Below are 26,422 nucleotides of genomic sequence, written 5' to 3'. Positions count from 1 at the left end.
ACATTGAATGTAAATTGGCAACTCAAATCTATTGGTGAACTGACTTGAAAAAAATGTTCACAATAACTCATAACAATGTTAGGGCACAATAAAATAAGAACATTATGGAGTAATGCTATCCCATAATCATGCATTACAGAATTGGTTGTCATCCCTTGCAACTACTGTAAAAAGGATTACCCTTTTAAATTAAGTTCATTACTGTTAACATTTCTTAGTCACTAAATTATTTAAACTGACACACCAAATTATTGCAGTGAAAGTCAAACAGGAAATCGAAATCAATGACCACAATTTTTAATGAAATGCAATATTGTATTAAAAGCCATATAGCAAAATCAATGACTACAATTTTTAATCAAAATCATTGAAGGTCACATGTTCCTAACATCCAATGAAGTCAATGAATAAATTGAAATTATCAAATCTATCCATGAGAGAACATAATAACGAAAGACAAATCTACTAACTACGCGACATAAAAATTGTTAGAATAGCCATTGACTATAAAGGGAAGTTAAAAAGCGCAGTAAGTTGTCATAAAGTAATCACTTGACTATCTAGTATATAATTGTTTTAACTCCATTCAGTAGTCACAATCAATATAGCAACATGGCAGTGAAAAATAGAAAATAAAGAAAGAATCATTTTACCTCATGATTGTATGGAGCACTGGTAGCATCACCTGGAGTTGATAACAAATCCAAGGGCTCCACATCTAGTCCTAAGTTTTTTTGATTTAGCGTAGTCCTTTGAAGTTGAAACTTTTTCTCCACTGTTGCCATTTCATTATTATGTTTTGCCTCTATCACTTCAATCTTTTCATTTAAATGTTTGGCCTCATTAGCATTTATTTTCTCAATTTCTGTCATTTCTTCATTAATTTTCAACAGAGTAGGTGTGGTAGTTCTTTCATAGCAGCACACTTCTCCTGGCTTTTCTTTCCCATACACGGCCGGAAAAGCTTCAGTGGAAGGCTGACCAGAATTTTCAATCTAGCGATGAAGTTTGGTCCAGTATATTTAAAGCAATGTTAGTAAGAGTTAATTATATTTGACTTTATAAATTATAAAGATAAACTTACAATTGCATTATTTGTTTCTTGGTTTATCTGCTTTCCCTTCTTCCTTTGTCGATTTCCAAAAAACATTTCAGCTTGAGCGGGGGGATCTGAATTCTCCTTGCTTATACTCTACAGCAAGCAAAAAATGGTTTTAGCACAAAAAGCATTCTGAAAATTATGCTAAAATATATAGTTTTCACAAGTAACTGAGTCAGGCTTTATTTGGATTCGCAACACTAATAATTATGTAATTTGACATATTCTAACTTTTGTAGATAAATTAAAAATCAATCATATTTAAATGTGCAAATAGTGTAACTTTAATTAATATATAAAGTAGGTGCATCTTATTTAAAACTGAGAATTATAAATTTGTCCATATGCAGAATATATCAAGTGTGACTCCCTAATTCAATTGAATTCAGTGTGTGAATTTTATCTGCAAGTGTAAAAGTTCAAAGAATATTAAGTGTACTCCTATGATGCACAGAAACTATGAAAACAGGGGAATAGAGGTTTTAGAAGCTACATACTTACTCAACTGGTTCAGAGTTGGTTGTTCAATTCTTAAATCTTGCTTCCATCACAATATGAAAAACAGAAAAAGGAAAAGGGAAAAACAAACTTTCACATAGAAAAATGTACATTTAGACTATCATGACTTACATTTTCATCACCACCAGAAACAACAGCATTTTTATCTGGTGTATGGCAGTGCTCCAATTTTTCGTTAATTGGTTCACCATATATGAGAAAAACTGTTGTATAATTCACAATGTATCTGTTCTCAAAAACAAGAACAACCTTCACTTTGTTACCCGGTTCTATATTTGATACTACTCTCAGCCACTCCTCGTCTTCAAAGGGGGTTAATGCGTCTCTCTTGTAGAGCTGAATGGTGTTCTTTGTGTAATTTATCACCAACATATTTTTAAGGACTTCTGGTGTCATACTGTCTGGGGAAGAAATATAGACAAGGCACATGATTGTCTTCAAGTTACGCTCCTTCACTTGAGGGACATCGAAAACTACAGAAGAACCTTCACCACTGAAGGCTAACCAATCAGGATAATTGTCACTAGGGAGGAAAACGGGCCCAATGGGAGACATTTTCTGGACAATGAATTAAAATTATTGAACGTTATAATCTATTTAATTGTTACTGACGTATTTTTCCTTACCACATTATATATATATATATATATATATATATATATATATATATATATATACGAGGAGGGATATTTTAACTTTAGAGTAAGACTTACAACTCTTACTCTTCATCTCAACAGTTGATTTCCGTCCATCTAATAGTTATTATTTATTTGAAATAAATAAATAATTAATTGTTATATATAACCGTTATATGGACGGAAATCAACGATTGAGACGAGGAGTAAGAGTTATACTCTAGAGTCAAAAGATTCATCCTCATATATATATATATATATATATATATATATATATTCTGCAAGTCAGAGAGAGAACCTGTAAAATGCTTTCTCTAAGAATATTGGTGACATTGCAGTTCATTCCCATTTGAATTAAAAGAGATGTCAGGGAATTTTTTGATCCTGAAATGCGAGCTTGACTGTGACAAACAATTAATGCAGAAGTCTTCATATTTGATACATGTGATGTGCTTGGCATTGCTTCCAACTCCTCGTAATTTGTGGTTTTTAAAGTATCCAAAATTCTTTCTACAGTTTCATTTAGTTGAACTTCTGAGTCGCACTCCACCCAAAGACGTTGAAGCTTCTGAAGGTCTTTGAGAGTAGATGATTGAACATGGAAACTACTATTTTGTTCATCTAAGAAAGCTAGAGATGACATGCCCGCAGATGTTTGAACTTGGGATAAGACAATGTTTGTTGGAGACATCCAAGACCATATAAGAGATGGAAACACATCACGTGAGGATCCTTTATAGCCACACAATGAAATATATGCAATGCTTTTTGATCTCACAATTGAAAAGGGCACTCTTTTTATAGCAGTCTTATCTGCAATCAGGGTGGTTAAAGATTCCATCTGTTCCAAGTCCTCTTCCAACATGTCAATTTTTGAACATCCAGACAGAATGAGAATTTTTAATGTCTTTAACTTATAGATGCTTCTTGGAAGTGTACTAAGGCCTGTACAGTCTTTCAAATTTATCAGAAGAATTTCTTTGAGATGTTCAATAGTATCAGAAACCGAAGACAAACGTGGACAATCTTTGAGTATTAACTAGGGGTGTAAATGGGTTGGGCTGGGCTGGGCTTTGTCCATCCTGGCCCAAGCCTACGTCAAAAAAAATTCAGCCTATCTGGCTTACTGGCCTATTAAAGGCTTTATTTGTAGGCCAAGCCCGGCCCATTTTAGAAAATAAGAAAGCCTGACATGGCCTACAAGCCTTGTAGGCCTTCCATTATATATACTAAGCAAAAAAAATAATTGTATAGAGCAAAGAAAGTTCCATTCATGCATGCACTAGTACTTCTCATAAGAAAAAAATGACAAACAAGAAAGAGTTAACATAATATCAGCTCTAGAATGTATATCATAGAGGAATAAAGTCAAAGAAATGGGAAAAATAAGAAAAATACAATTACTCGATGCTGAAATAAAGTCTACAAAAGAATGTCATTCATCTAAAAATCTTTAAACCACCATCAAGACAAAGGAAAGAAGGGTATTATTGAAAGATCTTCATCAGTAACATCATAATCCAGCAAGGTACCCATTGCTCCATGGTACTAAGCTGCAACAACATGTAAAATTTGGAGACATTAGACAAATTTTCTTTTCATAAAATAAAACAAGCACAAAAAGTAAGAGATATTGGTATTTGGTACTTTGTGTCTTTGCCACATAAAATAAATATTATTTTATTATTTTATTTTAATAAATTAAATAGGCCAGCCTACAAGGCTGTAGGCCGGGCTTGAAAAAATTGGCCTATGGCCTATTTATTAAAAAAACTTTTTTATAGGCCTAAGCCTACTCTACTTTTCTGAAAGGCTGAGCCTGGGCTGGGCTCAATGTAGGCCGGGCCGTAGGCTGGGCTGGGCCAGCCTGGCCCATTTACACCCCTAGTATTAACTTCTTCAGATTTGGTATCTTCGAAAAGTCTGGGGTTTCTCTCAAGTTAGGAGAATGACTGAGATTGAGAATTTTCAGCTTCGTCAGCATCTGTAAGGAAAGAAAATTTGAAGATATATTAGAGAAGAAGCCTAGAAAAATTATATGGAAATAAATAGAATGCAATGCTAGTGAAATTATTAAAAGACATTGATGAGCCTTCTCCAAATAGTTTAAATCCATTTTTTGTTTTTTAGTTATATACATAGGGAGAAAATATTTAAGCAGCCACGTTAGATAAGGTTGTTTACAGCTATTCTTTTTTTTTTACTAAGTACGACCAGTCGTACATTAAAATTGTATTTTCTCTCTCTGCCACGTCAGCCGACAATGTCTGAGGAAAGAGAAAAAAAGAACATTTTTAGTGTTATAACTAAGTACGACCGATCGTACTTAGTGAAAAAAAAGTAGCTATAAACAACTTTATCTAAAGTGGCTGTAGAAATACTTTTCCCTATATATATATATATATTGCTTTTGACAGGATGAGCCTAAAACAGTGGTAAAACTAAAACTGTTCCTTTTTGTGATTGAAAAGTTAAGTGTTCAAATTCAAAAAATAGTTTTTTTGTAATATAAGTAAAGTTGTGTACAAGTATTGACTTCACCCTCACATGCTATTGCTTTTGCAATTCAACTCGGGTATTGTAAAGGCCAAAAATCTTCCACTCTTCTTCGAAAATTGAACTTTCGACCTTGGAGTTCAAACTATTAGATTACACTATTTCTGACTTGATATTGGGCTTTGTCTGATAAATATCAATTGAGTAATCCTTATATATATCTCTCACTTCTCTTTATTGAATTCAAGTTTTAGCACAAATTTTAACAGGTCGTATGCTTTAACTTAATTAAAGTAATAATATTGTTTTTACCAAAAAAAAAAGTAATAATATTGTTAATTTTAAAATTTCTATTTTTAAGAAAAAAATTTAAACTTTATACTAAGTATAAGAAAATCTTGAGGTATATTAAAAAAAAATAAAAAATCTTGAGGTAAACTTTTACAAGAAGCACTTAAAATGCTCAAAAGACTAAAAGAAACCAAAATTAAAAGTGTGAAATTTAGTACTTATATACAGTGAACTCTTTCTTTTATATATAAAATTCATTAAATAATTCTTTATGCTTAGCATTCGATTTTTTTTATTTTTTTTTTGGTGAATGCATTCGATTTGTTTTAAAATGAGTCATTTCAGAGAAGGAATGTTCTATCAACTTTAGGATATGTCATTTTATAACACATCACAACATCAACATAACAACACCTCTGTTCCACCTTTGAAGAGCGAGCAGCAATCCCCTAAAATATGTCATTTTATAAAACAATAAGCCATTAATTATTTCTTCTAACTCTATCTTGTCTTTTCAAATTTTAACTAATTGAAATAAGAAAGAACATTAATGTGATAATAATATATTGAGTATTTGAATAAAATATAAATAATCATATACAGTTATATATTTCTATATATGAAGTTATTTAGTATTTTTTAAATTCATGTATAATTGCATTAAATGACAGATATTCTAAAAGGAAGTAAAATGTGAAAACATTATATTTTTCACATTGACCCCAGTTTTCGACATGCATGCTTATCAAATTCTCAAATCATCACATATCCACTTTCTAAAAGCAAACTATAGTTAAGTTGAAGTACTGTGTGAGACACTAAATTTAAGTTTATTGCATCCAAATATATTATTAGTATCGAAATAGCTAAAGAAAAGGGGAAAGGGGGGGAGGTAGAACTTATTATACCTTGGACTTCATCCACACCTGTTGCATATTGGAATATTTTAACTCAATGGCAACTAAACTTCCTTGATGAAAGTCTTCAGGTGTATATATTGAAGGAAATCCATCCCAGCAAAGCCATCTAAGATCTTGTGAGAGATATTTATAATCACCATCAAGTTGTATGCCAGCAAGTTGAAGCAATCTCAGTCTCTTCATCTTCTCAAATGCTTTGGTTTTCAAACCAGTTGTTGTTTCCATCCTTGGCAACTTCAAAGTCAGTCCCTTAACAGCTATCGTTCCCTGTGAAATAAAAGGAACAGAAAAATAAAACGCATAGCAGAAGTAAATGGCAGCAAAAGGTCTAGGAGCGTAACTGAATGTAATTATGAATTTTGAAGCTCATTAGGAAGCAAGCAACATTAAACAATTCACAATCAAGCTATTTTTTATTTTATTTTTTTGGAGATATATAGCTAGTTTTCTTACTTACTGAGTTAAATAAAGATAACAATTGAATGCTAACAACTGATTCACCAATGTTTATCTTGCATCATTTGACGTTGGATTAGATTTAAAAACAAAAACCAGGCATGAGTTCTTACTGTATCTTTTGATAACACATCAAGCACATCTTCTTGGAGCCATACCCTACTGCGCTCCTCGGCCAACTCTGGTGATTTTTCCCGAACGATTTCTCTTCCCATGTCTCGCAGCAAATCATGCATTCCGAGCCTGTTCTTATTGTTAACAGTTACAAGACTTTTTTCTACGAGTTCGCTTATTCCAATTTCTGCAAAAAGCCCACAGTCATTTAATATCTCAATTACATCATCTCGATCCTTCCCAATAAAGAAAAAAGCTATATCAAGGAATATTTCTTTCACTTTATCATCATTTAAACCATCAAAACTTATTTTAAGCTTCCTCAGTATTTCATGATTGGGAATGATTTTGAGTTTTTCCAATGCACTCTCCCAGTCCCTTACCCCCCTAGAATTCAAAAAGGATCCAAGTACTTGAAGAGCTAGCGGCAATCCCCCAGAATATTTAACAACATCTCTAGAAATGTTAGCAAAACCTTCATTAGGACTTGCTTGCTTGAACGCATGCCAACTAAAAAGCTCAAGAGATTCATTTTTGTCCATTTCTTTCATTCTGTATAGGCGGTCAACTCTAAGCACACTAAGTAGATGTTTATCTCTTGTTGTGATGATTATTCTGCTTCCCCTACCAAACCATTTACGACTTCCACACAAAGCATTCAATTGGTCCAATTTATCTACATCGTCAAGCACAAGAAATATCCTTTTCTGGCTAAGTCTCTTTTGTAATTCCACTTTTCCTAATTCAGTTGTATCTATCTTCACTTTTGTTGTTTTGTATATATCAGAAAGAAGCCGTTGTTGTAAAGAAATTTGTCCATTACTTTTTTCCCAATCTTCCCTGACATTTAGGAGGAAGCTCTTAGCCCGAAAATTGCGACCAACTTCATTATAAATGGCTTTGGCAACGGTTGTTTTGCCAACCCCTCCCATCCCCAATATGCCTAGAAGTAGAGGATGTTTTGTTTGTTGGTTGTTCAATAGTTGAATCACATCTTGCACCCGAGATTCTATTCCCACCGGATGTTCAGCAACAAACAAATCCGTGTTGTCTAGCAAACCAGTAACACTTTCAACTATATTCCTGATATCTTCAGTTTCATCCCTGTAAAATATGAACCCGATATAGAGTGCAAAGCGTTATATGACCATTCTCCAACATGGGGACATACCAAAACGAGGAGGAATTTTTAGTTTCATCCCTGTAAAATAATAGTTGCACATATATATATGCGTGCGCACATGTTTTTTTTTTTTTTATTTTTATACATATGTGAGCACATGCTTAATTTCAAAGAAGTCTCATTAAAATTGAATAAAAAGTGCTCTCCAATTTTTATTTTTATTTTTATTTTACATATAAAAGCATGTGACTATAAATATAGAGTAAATATCATTTTTGGTCCTCATCAAATTTTACGACCCCCGTTTTAGTCCCTAGCAATTAAAAAGGTCTATCGTGGTCCCTAACAAATTCAAAATGGACCCATTTAGTTGAAATTTTAGAAACTTTGGTCCCTCACAAATTCAAAAAAGACCCATATCAGTCCCTAAAAGGACTAAAATGGGTCCATTTTAAATTTTTTAGGGACCACGATGGACCTTTTTATTTGCTAGGAACTAAAACGGGTGTCGTAAAATTTGATGAGGACCAAAAAAGGGTATTTACTCATAAATATATAAAACTATCATTATTTTTCAAACCAAGATTGTTGAATTGCAATATGTATCATATATCGTGAATCGTACCGATTCGTAAGATATAGAAACAGAATAAAAAATATTTAAAAATATCATATAAATTCAAATTCCAAAAAAGATCCAATAAACAAAATACATAAATAACTAAAATGTAAACTAGTTATTCTCCTACTCATCAATTATTAAGACTAATAATATCAATACTATCAATATTAGCATTTATAACTGACTTTTCGACTTCTCAAGGCTAAAGCAAAGTCGATAAAGATATTTTGAAAAAACATTTTTTTGTTTTTGTTTACGCAACCTTCTGTTGCTTTAATAATAATCAGTTTTTTATTGATTTATTTTTCTTTTTGAAGATTGCATAGATTTAAAATATTCATTTGATTATTTTTTTATTAATACAAATTTTTCATATTAATTTTTGAGTTTAAATTACAAATTAAATCTTTATTTTCTTTATTAATAATAATTTTAAAGTTTTTTAAAATTAAATAACAAATTAAATCTTTATTTATTTTTTTATAGTAAAAATTATAAATTTTAATTTAATTTTTGTATCGTATGATACACGATACGTATTGTATAGTATGATATAACCTATTTTCCGATATATCTCTCGATACATATCACTTAACCTGTGAATCTTATTGTATTTGATATATATCATGAATCTGTTGGATTTTAATTGCTCTTTCACTAAAGCCCAATAAGGCCTAGTGTGTAAGAAGAGTCCAAGAAAGCTAAAGCTCATTCTGCTTAGGGTTAGGGTTTCTTGAAACTCATATATATTCTACGGTCATTAGCTCATCTAGTCTTCACTTGGTGGTGCAGAGGCTGAGGTAAGGTTATCTTCCTGAAAGTGAGAGAGTGCCCACACACTTCCCATTTCCTCTTGAGACATAGTCTGGAAGATCTGCCATAGTCCAGCTTCAAGGAGGTTGTTAGTGCTGCAGCACTGAGGTCAGCAGTTCGTAAGAGGTGTAAATGGGTCAGGCCGGCCTACAGGGACCTATGATCTGGCCTACGAAAAGCCTGTTCTGGCCTGGCCTACGAGGTAATTAGCATAGGTCAAGGCTTGTGTATGAGCCTGTTTAGAAACAAGGCCGTAAGGCTAAAAAAAATGCCTGGCCTTTTAGCCTGTAGGCCGGCCTGTTTAATATTTAAATAAAAAATATTTTATATATTTATTTATTTATTCTAAAAGTTAGATAACCTAATTGCTTTTGTTTTAGTATGCGTCGCTTTTCTCACTCACACTATCACCCAATTTCTTTGATCCCATTTTCTCTCAAGTCAGAAAGTTGAAGTCCCTCACCGCCGATTACCCATCTGTTCTCACCGCCGTTCATGTGTGATTCGTTGCCTATTCACCACCGCAACATCTTCGTCGATTTCGATTTTTGTGATTTATCAAGGTATACAAACCCTAACCCACAAACCATTTCTCTGTCGGTATGTCCCTGCTTCATACACTGTTCGATTTTCATGCACTGATCGATTGCATTTGCTATGTTGATGCAGAAGTGGTTTGTCTTTCAATAGATTAGGTGCTCACAGTGATTTCCCAAAAGCAAAAGGCAGCCTTGAGGATTTTTTTCTTTGGATTTGCGTTCACAAAGCACCAGGTACTGCTTTTTTTCTTTTCTTTTTTCCCCCAAGAAAGGTGCAAGTAATGTGCTTATGCATGTTTTTCTTTGTTGCCTCTGTTTCTTTTTATCACCTAAATGTACAATTTTTAGATCTTTGTGAAGCTTGCTTTGAGATATTTTGTTGTTTCTTTGTTGCCCCTGTTTCTTTTTATAACTGTTGTGTACAATTTTTAGATCTTTGTGAAGCTTACTTTGAGATAGTTCGTTGTTTCTTTGTCTCCTTTTTTTGTATTTCTTATGGATATAACTGATGTGTTTCAAAAAATTATAAATTTATATGCTTGTCATGCATTCCTTCCTAATACAGATTTTAGTGTTAACTTATATATAACTTCAGTTTTTTTTTAATTTAAATTGCCAGAGTCCCTCTTCTATGTTAATGTTTAAGCATTATAGTTGTTTTGTAAATGAAGTTCTGATATGAATAATCGGTTAATGAGGTTAGGAATTAGGATAAGGGTCTAGAACATAGAACTCTGTAGCAGAGAAATCAGGGATGCCAATTTTCCATATGGTATGTCCATTTCTTGTTCTTGTGTATGTTCTTTTTTGGGAGTGTGAAATTGAAATGAGCTTTATGTATCAAATGAGTTATGAGATGAGATATTTAATATTTTGAATTAATTTGTATTACATTAATTATTTATTTAACCTAAAATACAAAAACAAAAATTGGTTTCTTCTAAACTGCTTTAAATTATATTAGATTGAATCAGATTTAAATTTAGAAACAAACTAGTTAGATAATAAAAATATGACTCGAAATTCTGTATTTATATAAACAAGGAAGATGATAAACAATATATATATATATATATTTTTTCCCAAAAGATAAACACGTTGATGTTTCTTTTCAAAGTTTCACGGACTCAGCTGAACTAAGATTTTTGAATGAATGAAAAAGATACCTGTTGGCATAGATATTCGGCATTGTGTGTCTTATAGCAAATTTGGACTTTCTAACATTTTGTGCACTCATTGGTAAAGAGACACCTATATAAAGCTGAATGGAATAGAATGGATTCTTAAGGTGTTAGTCACTAACATGTATTGCTCTGAATGTAATAGATTGATTCTTAAGTTTGTGTTAGTTTCATGTATTTTTTTTTATTCAAGTTTGTCTGCTTTATATGTTTTGCAGGTTACAAGATTTTTACCTCACTCACTCTAATGAACATAACTTTTTTTTGCAGGAAGATGATGTTTCATAGATTCAAAAAGTGAAAGTGTATCAAAGTAAGAGGAAGATAAGAAGGCTCACTAGAAGATTGTGACATGCCAAGAAAAATTCAATCTTTGTTGTCATGAATTTTTATAATCTGTGTTCTTGTTAAAAAATATGTTGTAGAATTTTTATAATTTGGACCCATGCTAGAAATATTGTTTAATGAATGAGATATTTCATTTTTTTTTAATTTAATTTGCAATATGGTAGGCCTAAAAGGACTCATAGGCCATGTCAGCTTTTTATTTTTTAATAATAGGGCAGGCTTGGCCTTTAAACTAAGCCTTTGATAGGCTCAACATTTTTTTGTGTAAGCCTAGGCCATGAAGGCCAAAGCCTGCCCTGCCTTGGCCTATTTACACCTCTAGTGAAGAGGAATCATACACAAGAAGATTCCACACGAGATCTGTGCACCAAGAGGTAATTGAAACGAGGATGATTCAGTAAGCATACCAATGTACTAGTCCTAAATCGCTTTCGCATGAATCCAATAACTCCTACAATTGGTATCAGAGCCTTAGCTGTACATTGGTATGTGAATCTAATTTCACTATTCAGGTAATTAGTTTTGCTTCATGAAATCTGGCACCTAGGGTTCTATGTTTAATAGTATGTATTTTGCATGAGTCTCTTTATAATTCCTTTCATTAAAAATCAATTCTTTATTTGGTTTTAACTTTAACCCATGGTAGATATTTCTTTGTATTTTCTTGGGTTGTAACAAGGAGGCTAATCTCATATGATTAGATTTTCTCCTTGATTTTATTTCAACTTTTGTATATTATTTCTATGTATTTCAAAAAATTATAATGAAAGAAGATAAAAAGATACAAAAAAGGACGTTCGTCATGAGAGCTGGCTACCGAAGCCTCGGTGAACAGCAGTTGTAACTATAATGGTCCTAAGAAACTGTATAAGCTTCTTCCAAAGCGTATGACTTTCTCGATGTAGATAATAATATCTATACAGGTGGATCTTATATATATCGTAGGACTCTTCTATATATCACACAATGAAGTACAGCATGAACGGATATAGAAGAATCCAAATTTGACGAATCACTCATGTTATGATCTTCTATTGGACCCAATTATTATATTTTTATGGGGACCTAACTTCTCCTTTCACTATAGAAGAAATTTTCTACAACAACCAATTATAACTATGTATTACGAATAGTACATAGATAGTATATAGTTATAATATTAAAGTTATTTTTTTCTCTCCTCCACGTCAGCCAACATCCTTCTGAGGAGGAAAAAAAAGAGCTTTTAAAATTTTAACTATGTACTTCCTCTAATACATAATTATAATTAGTTGTTGCATAAAATTTCTTCTGCAGTGAAAGAAGAAGTATATTTTTCTATTTTTATATGGGGCAGGTTATATTTATAAACTTTTTTGTTAACAAACTCTTACAAACTACACTATCTTCTCCCGGGAGAACACTAAGTTTCACTATGTTCTTTCGGGAGAAGATAGTGTAATTTGTAAAAATTTGTCAAAAAATTTTGTAAATAGATCGTTCCCCTTTTTATATAGGGTTTAATAATTAGAAAAATGGGAAATAGTGGTATCTTTGGGTGAAAAAAATTTAAAAATTATCATTAAGGTCTTTATTTATGTTTATGAATTGTTTTGAGAGAACGACTTTGTAAGAATACAATATCTAAAAATAGTATGGTTAGCCTTAAAGTTACTAGGGACTTGCCTAGTTTGCATGAGATTATAATTTGAAATATTCGTAAGTGTTAATCTTAACAAGCCATGACTTGTTACACCTAGAAATCTTGTTATTTATTGATTTATTTATTTCAACCGTGTGGCCTGGCATCAGTGGCAGAGCCACATATCATTTGAGGCAACAGTGGACCTAAATTTTTTTTTTTAATGTCTGCACATTTACAATAAAAGAATAAAGAAAAAAAATTTAAAGAAAATTTTAAATATATTAAAATACAAAAGAATATATAAAAAAGAAAATTTTAATTTAATATAAAAAAAGTAATCAAGAGTCAACTAAACTATTACAATACAACATTTTGGGTCATCAACAAAGATTACGGGCCTTAATTTAATCTCTTAATTAGGGAAAAAAATATACTCGTTATCCCTCAGAATTCAAAAATAGATCCAGATAATTAAAATCATGATTCTCTGAAATACAAAAAGACCTACATTAATCCCTCAAAAGAACTAACATGGGTTTATTTTGTAATTTAAAGGGATCACGAGTCAAATTTTTTTTAAAAGATTAAATTGAATCCTATAATTTTTGTTGATGACTCAAAATATATTTTATTCTTTTTTTTCAAAAAATTTGTGTGTGCACTTGCACTCACCTACGTCCCACTGATTTGAGAGTGGCCTCGACTCAGACTAAATTTTAATAAATTGTACTTATTATATATAATTAATTATAATTTGGCATGGATTAAAATTGTAATTTGGCCCTATCTAAAAATTAAAATATATTTGGTGGGAGATTTGGGTAAGTTATATTAGGTTATGTATTCAATTCTCACTTGTGTAAAAAATATTTAATAAAATTATAACTCTTCTTAATGTTACCTTCTCAGGTGCTCTGTATTTAAAATAATTTAAATATATTATGATATGAATTAACTAAAATTAAGAAAAATAAATACACATATAATTTTTGAAAAAAATATTTCAGCAGTTAATGCAGATAAATTATCTACATTTACTTCTAAAACGACGTCATTTTGGGATTGAAAGATTAAAAAAATATAATTATAAATACTATAATAATTCTGAAATAAATTAAAATTACAAAAACATCATGATTTTCGTCCCAAAACGATGTCGTATTGGGCTTACTGCAGATAACTTATCTACAGTAACTGCAGAAAAAGTGAACCCATAATTTTTGGGCCTTAGCTTAAACTGGAGCTTGGCTCCGCCACTGGCATTATAATTATATTTTTAGGTGTGATAATTAATAAATGATCTTAATTTAACATGGATGAGAATATACCCTCAACTGATGAGTCTTTTATAATTCTAGCTCAATATACTCACACATGAAATAAGATTATTATATATATTGAATTTGGCTAGTTATTTATTTTAGAGTAAAAGCTCATTTTGGGTCCCTAACAAAAAACATGATCCTCACTTCAATCCCTCACAAAAAAAAATTAGTCCCGAGGTTCCTAAGAAATTCAAAGTGAACCTATTTAGTTGAAATCGTGGTCCCTCACAAATTCAAAAAAGACCCACATTAGTCCCTCAAAATGACTAAAATGGGTCCACTTTGAATTTCTTATGGACTAGACGACTAATTTTTTTTGTAATGGACTACAGTGAAAACCGTATTTTTTGTCAGGGATTCAAAAGTAATTTTACTCTTTATTTTAACTTTGAGATATCTGGATTATTATTTCTTTGTTTATATTTCAAGGGAAATTCTGAAAAAAAAATATTTGGTAAAATTTCTTTGATATATATGATATGAAATTAATATTAATGTTTTCTTTTTCATAATAGATTTTTATGTTATTAAAGGCTTACCAAACAATGTCAATAAAGGCAAATCTCCCAGTATTAACTTAGGGTAAAGTGTGTGTCATTTTAAAGGATGTAAAGTTATGTCATTTTAAGAGAGAAAAAGAGATAGATAAAGGAGGAGAGAAAGTTGACAAAAAAAATAAAGGTGTGGGTCCCACCTCTTTGTGAGAGTGAAATGATATAAGTTGTGTCATTTAAAAAGATAAACACTTTTCCCATTAACTTATCCATTTCCAAGACACTCCCATCAAGACACTCCCATTTTCATGTATATATATATGAGGTAGGATCTTTTAACACGAGTGTCAAATTTGAAATTTGACACTCATATGAGAGTCATTATATCAAAAAAGATCAACGACTCTGATTTGTAAGCATGTGACACCATTGATATTTTGTGATCTAATGGCTCTCAGACAATGTGTCAAATTTCAAATTTGACACTGGTGTCAAAGAATCCTACCTCTCTCTATATATATATATATATGTACGTATATATATAGGGTTTTATAAAAGTTATGTTGTAGGAAAAATGATTGTGCTATGTTATAAAGATTCATTTTGCGTGCCGAAGTTTTTATTTTATTTTTTTGTTGCGGGCCCCACAAAATGTTGTGTGTGTAGAAAACTTTTTGTGGTCATGTTAAATGATAGATGATAAACGCATATATATATATATATATATGGTAAAATCATTTTTGCAGCCGCTTTACGTACAACAACGACAGGTATATGGTTATGATTCCCAACATTTAATGCTTTCATCCTTTTTATGGGTATGATTCCCCGCATTTTATGCTTTCAAATATATATATGGCAAGTATTTGATTGTTGCACGTACAACAGCTGCAGAAATGTAAACCCCTATATATATATATATATATATATATATATATATATATATATGGAAAAATTATTTTTGCAGCTGCTTTACGTACAACAACGACAGATGTATGGTTATGATTCCTCACATTTAATGCTTTCATCTTTTGTATGGTTATGATTCCTTGCATTTAATGCTTTCATATATATATATATATATATATATATATATATAGCAAATATTTGATTGCTGCACGTACAAGAGCTGCAGAAATGTAAATCCCTATATATATATATATATATATATATATGGAAAAAGAATTCTCATGTGATAGGAGAGCTCTCTTCTTATGTTAGTGAGAGTTCATTTTGTGTGCAATAATTTTTTTTATGTGTGGGCCCCACCATGAATTTGAGTGTGTAGGAAACTCCCCTCTTCTCCATAACATGAGAAATGTATTTGCCCATATATATATATATATAAGGGATATGATCATTTGATACTGGTGTCAAACTTTAAAATTTGACATCAAATCTTAATTGTAGATTTTTGCCAATAAACGGTTATCATTTATTAGAAATTAAATATTAACTAATAAGTTTGATTCCCAATAAATGATAACCGTTAATTGACGGAAGCGAAAATCAACAGTTAGAATTTGATATCAAATTTCAAAATTTGACACCGGTATCAAAGGATCCTGCTTATATATATATATAGGGAAAAAATATTTGTCATTTAAAATGATACAACTTATTTCATTTTACTCTCACAAAGAGGTGAGACCCACACCTTTATTTTTTTGTCTACTCTCTCTTCCCTTTATCTATCTTTTTCTCTCATTTAAAATAACACGATTTTATATCCTTTAAAATGATATACACTTTTTTCATATATATATATATATATATATATATATATATATATATATATATATATATATATAGCAAAATAATTTGTAATGTGACTGCATATAAGCATTGGTGCAGTCACCTAAAAACTATGTTGTTTTGGTTCGGATAAAGGAAGTTCAAGTTCAAAATTAATTATAGAAAATTGAAATATTATATTTAATTCTAACTTTGAATGGTTATGATTCCTCATATTTAATATTTTATATTTATTTCTGTCTTTGTATGGTTATGATTCTCTATATTTAATTATGTTACACTATAAAACGACATAGTTTTATATTACTGCACCAATCCATAAGTGCATTTTCTGTACATCCGCTAAACCCTATATATATATATATATATATATATATATATATATATATATATATAATGAAGAATTTCAAAGCATCAACACCAACAAACAATATTCAAAAATTAAATGAAGAAATTAAATCACCTGGAATCTATGACGACAAATCCTGCGATGCCACCAACTTCAAGGAGCACTTTCCTCCAATTCTTCTCCCGGTTTGCATCCATTGAGATTCTACTTTTAAGATCTTTAAAAGCTTCACCAAACTCACCTGTCAGATTACGTACTTCTGAGGGATCTACGCCGTAGAACACAGGTACAACCACCTGACCCTTGGTTCTGCAATTTTCCATTATGAACTCTAACTCTTCCATACACCATCTTGAATTAGCATAATTTCTAGACAAAACAATGACAATAATTTTAGACATTCTGATTGCTTGCCACAATGAGATTTTGATCTGATCTCCCCTTCGAATCTCATCATCGTCCCTAAAAGTACGAATTGCGGCATTTTGAAGAGAGGTACATAGATGAGAAGTGAATGATGCACGAGTGTCTTTGCCTCTGAAACTCAAGAACACATCATATTCGAATATCCTTGGCTGAAACAAAAAATACAAATTCATAGCTTAGATATACAACCAATTTTCAATGCACAATTTGGCTAACATCAGCTATGTGCTTTAAGACCCACAATTTGTTACTAATATTCAATACACAACAAAATTAGCTTTCAAAGTTTTTTGTGATAATTATTAACCAAATGTCAACAACCCACACACTAATGTTCACTTGGCTTCCTTTGGTGTTATATATTTTAGAAACAGAAACCATATATCAATAATAAGTCAAGCACATCCTCACAATACTAGATCCTACTACGTACCTCAGGCTGAATCCGTGATTCCTTCTTAATAATTTCTCTTGCCATGTCTCGTAGCATATCATGCATTCCAAGCCTGTACTCCTGGTCAACAGTTACAAGGACTTTTTGGACGAGGACACTAATTCCAAATTTTGCAGAAAGCCCAGAGTCATTTAATATCTTCACTACATCACCTTGAACCATCCCAATAAAGAAAAGAGCTATATCAAGGAATATTTTTTTTACTTCATCCCTTAAATCATCAAAACTAATTTTGAGTTTGCTTAATACATCATCGTGGGGAATCATTTTGAGTTTTTCCAATGCACTATTCCACTCCTTTTTTCCTTTAGAAAATAAAAAGGACCCAAGGACTTGAAGAACTAGCATGAATCCCCCAGAATATTCAACTATAACATTAGAAAGGCCCTCAAAACGTTTAGTAGGACTTGCTTGTTTGAACGCATGCCAACTAAAAAGCTCAAGAGATTCATTTTTGTCCATTTCTTTCATTCTATGTGCATGGTCAACTCCAAGTTGAAGAAGTAGATGTTCATATCTTGTTGTGATGATTATTACACTTCCAGGACCAAACCATTCACGACTTCCACACAAAGCTTTCAATTGGTCAAATTTATTCACATCGTCAAGCACAAGAAGTAATTTTTTTGGGCGAATGTTTTCCTTTAATATCACTATTTCTGCTTCAATTGTACCCATCTTTATTTTTGTCTTTTTGTAGATACCAGAAAGAGGCCATTCTTGTAAAGGAGCTTGGCCATTATTTTGTTCCCAACCTGATCTAACATTTAGGATGAACCTGCTATCATCAAAATTGAGACCGATTTGTTTATAGATGGCTTTGGCAACTGTTGTTTTACCAATCCCTCCTATCCCCCATATCCCTAGAACTAGAGGATGTTCTGATTTTTTGCTGTTCAATAGTTGAATCACTTCTTGTACACGAGATTCTACTCCCACTGATTGCTCAGCAAAGCCGAACAAGGATATCTTATCCCGCAGACGAGTAACAACTCCAACTAGATTCCCGATATCTTCACTCTTACTTCCATTAAATCTGAACCCAACATAAAGAACATTATCATTGTATAACCATTCTCCAACACGTGCACCAATCAAAAGTAGAGGTGGGTTTTTACCCAAAAAACGATAGTTGCACATATATGATTGCATGTGCGAAATCTCAACTATTTTAAAATAAAAGATTGCATTGAATACAAAAGCATGTAAAAATCATTATTCCAACAGGTAAAAACTATTATAGTTTCTTACATGTAAAAAAGCATGTGAATATAAATATATGCAAAAATCATTATTTTTCCAAGTGAACCAACAACAAAACAAAAAACAAAAGTTTTGATTCGAAATATCATGTGTCATCTATCATATCACATATTTGTACTAGCAAAAAAATGATCATTCAACATGCGCGTACGCAGTGGTTTGTACAAAATTAGGAACATTGAAGAAAAAAAAAAGTTACTAATAAGAAACTCATATTATACAAAAGTGTTTTGAGTCTAACAAAATTGATGCAAGTAACACTATGTTAGGGTTCAACCCTAAAGAAAGAGAGAAAGAAGTGGGGAAGGAAAACCAAAATGAAGTATCAGTGGCAGAGCCGCCTTCAATTTGAGTCCGGGTCAAAAAAATTATATGTGTATTTATTTTTCTTAATTTTAATTAGTTCATATCATAATATATTTAAATTATATTAAATACAGAACATCTGAGCAAGAGCACTAAGAAGAGTTATAATTTTATTAAATATTTTTTAATTTTACTAAAAATAATTTACTTTTTTATACAAGTGGAAATTAAACATATAACCTAATGCAACTTACTCAAATCTTTCACCAAAATATTTTAAGTTTTATATAGGGCCAAATTACAATTTTATCCGAGTCAAATTATAATTAATTATATAATTATATATAATAAATACAATTTGTTAAAATTTAGTCTGGACCCGAAGCCAAACCCATAGTACATGTGGCTCCGCCACAATTGTGTTATTCAGATGCCTAAAAACATATTACACAGAGTCTTTTATGCAATTCTACAAACAATTACAATGCTAACTGACTACAGAAGGTACCCCCGTGTATAGTAACCGCCTAGCCTATCTTATGTGGCAACACAACTAACACGTACCCTCAAGCTACAAAGTCTTCCAATCTCTTAGGCAACTTACGTACATGAGTTGAGCCACTACGCAGTGTAACAATTCCCCCCTCTCTCTCCCAAGCGTCCTCGGCAGAAGTATGTGACCACTACGCCAGCAATTCACGGATTGCCTCGAACCAGCACTGAACGAACATCTAACACAGCTACAGGATGCTGAACATGCATATTATCCACAGAATCAGCGGGTAGGGAATTAGAAGAGACAGTATCAGCTTCAGAAGCTACAAATGGTTTTATCTTAGACACATGAAAAACGGCATGGATTTGACCTCCCTCGGGTAATTGTAACTCATAAGCCGCCGGACCCAGCTTTTTAGAAATCAAAAAGGGGCCAAAGAATCTCTTGCTAAGCTTATGGTTTGCTCTCCGTTCTACACTGATCTGCCTATATGGTTGAAGACGCACTCAAACTCTTTCTCCAACAAGAAAGGAACGGTCCTTGTGATGTTTGTCGTACTGAGTCTTCATTCTGTTTTGGGCATGCTGTAAATTGACTTTCAGAAGAGCTAGAGACTCATTACGTTGTTGAAGTAGCTTATCCAAGGATTCAACCTTCACCAAACCCCTTGGATAAAAAGGTACCACCATTGGAAGCTTCCCAAACACTCCTTGGTAAGGAGACATTCCCGTAGCTGAGTGAACCGTCGACAGACATTCAAACCACCGTCTTGGTTGCTCAAAACAAAAGCAGCGTATGTATTGTTCAACATATTTATTTGTGACTTCAGTGAGACCATCAGATTGCGGATGGTATAAAGAGGAAGTCTTCAACTTTGTTCCACTCGACTTAAAGATGTGAGACCAAAATTTGCTGACAAATATGGGATCTCTTACAGTAAGGATAGGGCAAGGGAAGCCATGATTTTGAACTACTATATGACAAAACAGATTGGCTACCGAAGCTATAGTGTAGGAAGAAGCCAAACAACCAAAATACGCATACTTAGATAACCTATCAATGATGACAACTATTGTGGTATACCCTTTTGATGCAGGTAATCCAACAATGAAGTCCATTGAAAGATCTTCAAAAATACCATCTGGTGTAGGTAATGGCTGCAACAACCCTGTTAACTTAGAAGTTTCATACTTGACCTGCTGACAAGTCAAACATTTGTTGACAAACTCGTGGACATCCTTACGCATTGAGCTCCAAAAAAAAAAAAAGCTGATAACCGTAGATATGTTCTCAAAACCCCTGCATGCCCACCACTGAAAGAACAATGGGCTTCCGTGATTAAGGTCGGAATTAGAGAAGAGTTTGTACTCAGCAAATACCTCTGTTTGTGGAACAAAATACCATCCTTATTCACTATATCTGGAACAGCAGGTTGATCTCGCAACTTCTGATGAAGCTGCACCAAAAAATGATCGGAACTGTTTTGATGTTTTATAGCTGATAACATATCAAACTGAGGTTCCGAAAATAAAGTATTTAAAGAGCTATCCTCATGGACGCGTGATAATGCATCAGCAACTAAATTTGTACAACCCGACTTGTATTCAATTCTGAATGAATATCCATTAACTTGCACAAGTATTTTTGCTGCTCCGGCGTATGTATGATTTGTGTCAACAATTCCCTAATGCTTTTGTGGTCGGTACGTATCACAACTGTGAGCCAAGCAAGTATTGTCGCCAACGCTTCACAGCGGCTGTGATGGCATACAACTCCTAAATGTAAGTGGAGGTGTTTGCTAAACGATACCCCAACTTGATGATCACCTTGCAAAAGGACAGCCCCAACTCCAGAGCTAGAGGCGTCAGTTTCCAGAGTAAAAGGCTCTTCGAAATTGGGCAACTTCAACACAGGAGTGGTGGCCATTGCATCCTTAAGGACCAAAAGTGCTTCATCTGCTTCCTTTGACCAAGAAAACTCCATGGAACCCTTGAGCAACTCAGTTTGAGGCAAGGCTAGTGTGGCGTAATTCCTAAGAAACGCCTATAGTAACCTGTAAGACCTAAGAACCCTCTCAACTGCTTCAAGTTCTTAGGAATGGGCCACTGAACCATGGCTGAAATTTTTTTGGATCTGCCAAAACACCATTTTTGGTTTCAATCCCAAAGGCACATTTACTGATTTTAACAAAGAATCTATTACGCAAAAAACAATCAAGAACCAACTCTAAATGTTGAACATGCTCCTCCACAGATTTGCTAAATATAAGAATATCATAAAAAAAAGACTATAATAAACCTGCGAAGATATGGCTTGAAAAGCTGGTTCATGATCGCTTGAAAGATAGCAGGCGCGTTCGTTAAGCTAAAGGGCATGACAAGAAATTTGTAGTGCACGTCATGTGTCCTGAAGGCTGTCTTGGGTATATCAGAAGGTTGCATACGGAATTGATGGTATCCGCCTCTAAGATCAAGCTTGGAGAAAATGTGGAAATTGCCCAATTCATCCAAAAGTTCATCGATCGTGGGAATTAGAAATCGATCTTTAATAGTGACTGAGTTCAATGCCCTGTAGTTGATACATAAGCACCACGAGTTGTCTTGCTTGCGAACTAACAGCACTGGCGAAGAGAATGGGCTCTTTGAGTGCTGAATAAAACCAGCTTGTAACAAGTCTGACACTTGCTTATCAATCTCAGACTTCTGATGATATGCATAGCGGTAAGGCTTCACATTAATGGGCGCTATGCTATCTTTGAGGTGGATGGCATGGTCACGACCCCTAAAGGGTGGTAGCCCTCGAGGAATAGAAAAAATGTGCTGGAAATGAACCAATAATTGACACAAGGAAGGATGGACCGAATCTTACAATGCTGACAACTCTGCAAGAACATCTTTATGATTTTTTGAACTCCCTTATACTGCATCATGTTGTTGCACCTGTAAAGAATGACATGTTGTTGCTACTTGACCATGACAGCCATCATGTTGTAGGCCCCTCAAGAAAACTTGTTTACCTTCCCAAATGAACTCCATGGACAATAGAGAATAATCATGGGTGACACGACCCAACAATCCCAACCAAGGCATCCCAAGGATGATGCTAAGATCAGCAAGGTCTATTACCCACAGATCAAGAAAGGAAGGAATGGCCTTGTATCACAATAGGAACTGCCAAACATTTTTTATCAGAAATCAAGAATTCCCCATTACCCAAAAATACCTGAATTCTGTGAACATGAACCATGGACAAACCAAGTTCAAGCGCCAGCAGCCTCTGGATGAAGTTATGCGTACTACCAGAGTCTACCAAGATGGAAACGACCCTATCTTTAAGCTGGGTCGTGAACGACAAGGATCTGGATTGGTCATTAACATGAAGTGCATGTAATGAAGCGTCTTTGGACTCCTTGTTACTAAATTCTGCTTGTCATAAAATCTGTTGCTACTCGCTTTCAAGATCATTGTCCTCCACATCACCAACTAACAGTAACAATTTATTTTTGCACCTGTGCTTCATTGTCCATTTATCATCACAATAATAATAGAGGCCCAATTCTCATTTTTTCTGCATCTCAGCATGAGAAAGCTTCTTCACGTTGGCAGGAGCAGGAAGCGCATATGTTGTTGTGCATTGCTCGTTGACATGGGAAGTGGGTTAAGAATTGGATCAACAGGTGCAGCCGTGCAGACGCTTTTGAGGCATACCTTTTCTGGGAAGGATGAAATGACTCCTTAAGTTTGCCAAAATGGTCATCATAGGCCAATGCAAGGAGAATAGATTGATGAAATGAAATGGGTTCTCTGAGTTGCACAGTGCTACGCAATTCAGATTGTAATCCGGAAACGAAAAAATTCAACAAGTCGTCATCGAGGCCGGGAACTTGATTCACTAAGCTCTCAAAGCTTTGAATATATTCCCTCAACAAAGAGGTTTGGGTTAACTTCAACAAAGCACCCTTCAAACTCTTATAACTTGATGCACCAAACCTCTATCTTAAAGCCACCGTGAAATCCCTCCAAGAATTGATGGTCCCACTGCTGAAAGTCCATTGGAACCACGCTGAAGTCATACCCTCCATACGAAGACCCGCCAATGAGACCTTGGTTTCCTCTGGAATCCTTTGAAGGTCGAAAGACAACTCAGCCTTGAAGATCCAAATATTTGGGTCACTCCCATTGAAAGGAGGTATCTCCATACGAACACCTTTGAGCAACATACGTTGGTTTGATACATTCTGTGGTAATGGGTTCTAAGATGACGAGGACATGCCCCCCTGAGGACTGGAACGAGAACGTTCTTTGCTATGGTTATTCCCAGCCAGCACAACTTTTTGAAGTTGTTGCATCTGGGTCATCAACAGAGCCATCTGCGATCTTGTATCAACGACTTGATTCCAAAGCTCATCCAGCTTGGAATCTACACGTTGTTGAAATGAAATTAACTCCTCTGACAATTCCTTAACTCCCATGGTGAATTCAAAGGAATGAAAACACCAATTGTTAGGGTTCAACCCTAAAGAAATAGAGAAAGAAGAGGGGAAGGAAACTGAGTGAACCAAAATGAAGTATTGTGTTACTGAGATGCCCAAAAACATATTATATAGAGTCTTTTATGCAATTCTACAAACAATTACAATGCTAACTGGCTACAGAAGGTACCTACCGCCCAGCCTATCTTATGTGGCAACGCAAGCAACATGTGCCCTCAAGCTACAAAGTCTTCCAATCTCTTAGGCAACTTACATACACACTACTTATAGACAATTTTTTTAAAAAAATTGTGTCAAGATAGACAAATATTAAATTTGAGTCAATACCAGATAAATTTAAATATGCCAATATAGCACAACATTACCCAAGTTTCTTTCGATTTCAACTAAGGAGCTATACATTACTAATTGAAGAGGGAGAATTGCAACCTGTGTCCCTCACTTTGGGAGGGACGAAAGTCTACAATAAATGAACAAGCAAATTATATTTAGAATGAATATTAAATTATAGTCCGAATCACGGAATTAATTAATAATTGCAATCCAGCTCAATAAAAAGTGGAAGATTAGTTAATTTCTCTTTCTTATAAGTTAAATAGTTATAGTTAAATAAAAATGAGAAATTAGCTAAACAAGGATTAAAATGCAATGAACATTAATTATAAAAAAATAAATAAAATAAAATAAGAAATGCAATGAAGATTGAAGAATTTCGAAGCACTGACTGTTAAATTAACTAGAATGTTCGACAACTAACCCTGGAATGCCGCTAGCGTCACGAAGCGCCATCCTCCATCTCTGCACTTGGTCTTCCTCCGGAGAAATTCTGTTCAAAAGTTTATCAAATGCTTCTCCAAACTCACCTGTTTGACTACCTACATGTAAGGGATCTACACCATAGAACACTGCCAGGACCATCCCAATTCCGATTCTGCGACGCTCCATTATTTCCTCAAATTTTTGCAGACACAGTAGTGAATCTGCATAATTTATTGAGAAAATAATAACATAAATCTTAAGAGTCTTGGACTGCTGGCGATAGAAAGGTTGAAATCATATGTCGATGTCGAAACGCGTCATCATCATCCATAAAAACATTAGTTCCGGAATCTAGAAAACGATCGCGGAGATCTGAAGTGAATGTGTTTCTTCCACTGAAACTCAACCATACATCATATAATTTATGGCTTGATGTGGATAGATACATGGCGATCTGGACTTGGATGAGATGAAAGGAAACAGTTGACTTGCTAAACTGCAGTGCAGGTGCACAATAATCCTTTTTGGACAAGAACAATAAAACAGAGCGTAAGGCCAAATGATATGACTGCAAAACCTTCGGGGCGTTTCCTACACGAGAAATTTTTATTTGTCCGGAATCTCGATTTTCAAAAATATGATTTTTGCATTCGTGAAAATTTAAAATTTAAAAAAATTCAGTTTACCAGGAATTCCTCAAAATTCCGCGTACCAAACGCCCCCTTGTATAAAATGGCACCCCTCAATTTCCATCTAGCACTCTCTCTCTCTTTAATTATCTCTTTACCGGTGCACGGAGAAAAAGATAAAAAAATTTGTCGTCCGTACGTGGTAGTGGTTAATCGCAATGACACAATAAAAAAAATTGTATTGCTATCTTGTTCTATATTTCAGATGAAAAAACTACGATAATGACACAGAACTTTGCAAATATTAACCATAAACAAAGATCTATTATTCAGATGAATCAATTATTTTTGCATACTAAAACACCATAATACTCCATGTTAACATCAGGAAGGAAGATAAAAAGAATAATGTATATCACTCAAACTAACAATAACACCAAGCACATATAGAGTTAAAAGATCAACACTTACCAAATATGTCATTTGCTATGTGATTTCCGTTCCTTGTGTCTACTCTGCAAAAACTCATTAAATAAGTTATACTAATATGTTAACACCCAAAAGTAATACTATCAGAAAAAAAATGATCGGTTTGTCAAAAAAAAACTTATCGAATTGGAAAAACAGAGTTATGTACCATTTTTACTATCACCAAGCGATTGTATAGAATTATAGTAAAAATATATATATTTATCACATCACACTCGAGGTATTCATCCTTTTATAGTCAAAAATTAAGTATCCACATTTTGTATAAAAACTTTATTTTAATAATAATATAAATAATAAAATCTCTTTTGCTTTATTTCTTAAGTTCCTTTCACAATTATCCAGTATTTAATGAATAATTTTTTTTAATTGGTAATCCATTCCAATGGACCCAATTAAAACTTG

The 26,422-nt window shown here is 33.3% G+C and overlaps 1 protein-coding gene across 1 annotated transcript; it reads right to left on the bottom strand.

The window, feature by feature from the left end:
• Positions 1-1,066: 1,066 nt before the first annotated feature.
• LOC133314158 (TMV resistance protein N-like) lies at positions 1,067-25,115 on the bottom strand. The gene is made up of 9 exons (XM_061515602.1): positions 24,898-25,115; positions 17,563-18,619; positions 16,818-17,278; positions 6,530-7,634; positions 5,949-6,227; positions 4,136-4,237; positions 2,552-3,292; positions 1,730-2,176; positions 1,067-1,192 (listed from the first exon to the last, which is right to left on the bottom strand). The coding sequence occupies exons 1-9, from the start codon at positions 25,083-25,085 to the stop codon at positions 1,067-1,069; spliced, it is 4,506 nt and encodes a 1,501-aa protein (XP_061371586.1). The 5' UTR covers positions 25,086-25,115.
• Positions 25,116-26,422: the final 1,307 nt, after the last annotated feature.

The sequence above is a fragment of the Gastrolobium bilobum genome, unplaced genomic scaffold (genome assembly GCF_033153095.1).
Source record: "Gastrolobium bilobum isolate Gb01-03AN ecotype WA unplaced genomic scaffold, APGP_CSIRO_Gbil_v1 utg14319, whole genome shotgun sequence".
NCBI classification, from domain to species: Eukaryota; Viridiplantae; Streptophyta; class Magnoliopsida; order Fabales; family Fabaceae; genus Gastrolobium; species Gastrolobium bilobum.
The sequence above is the reverse complement of the archived record's forward strand: the minus strand, read 5'-3'. Positions and strand labels throughout refer to the sequence as shown.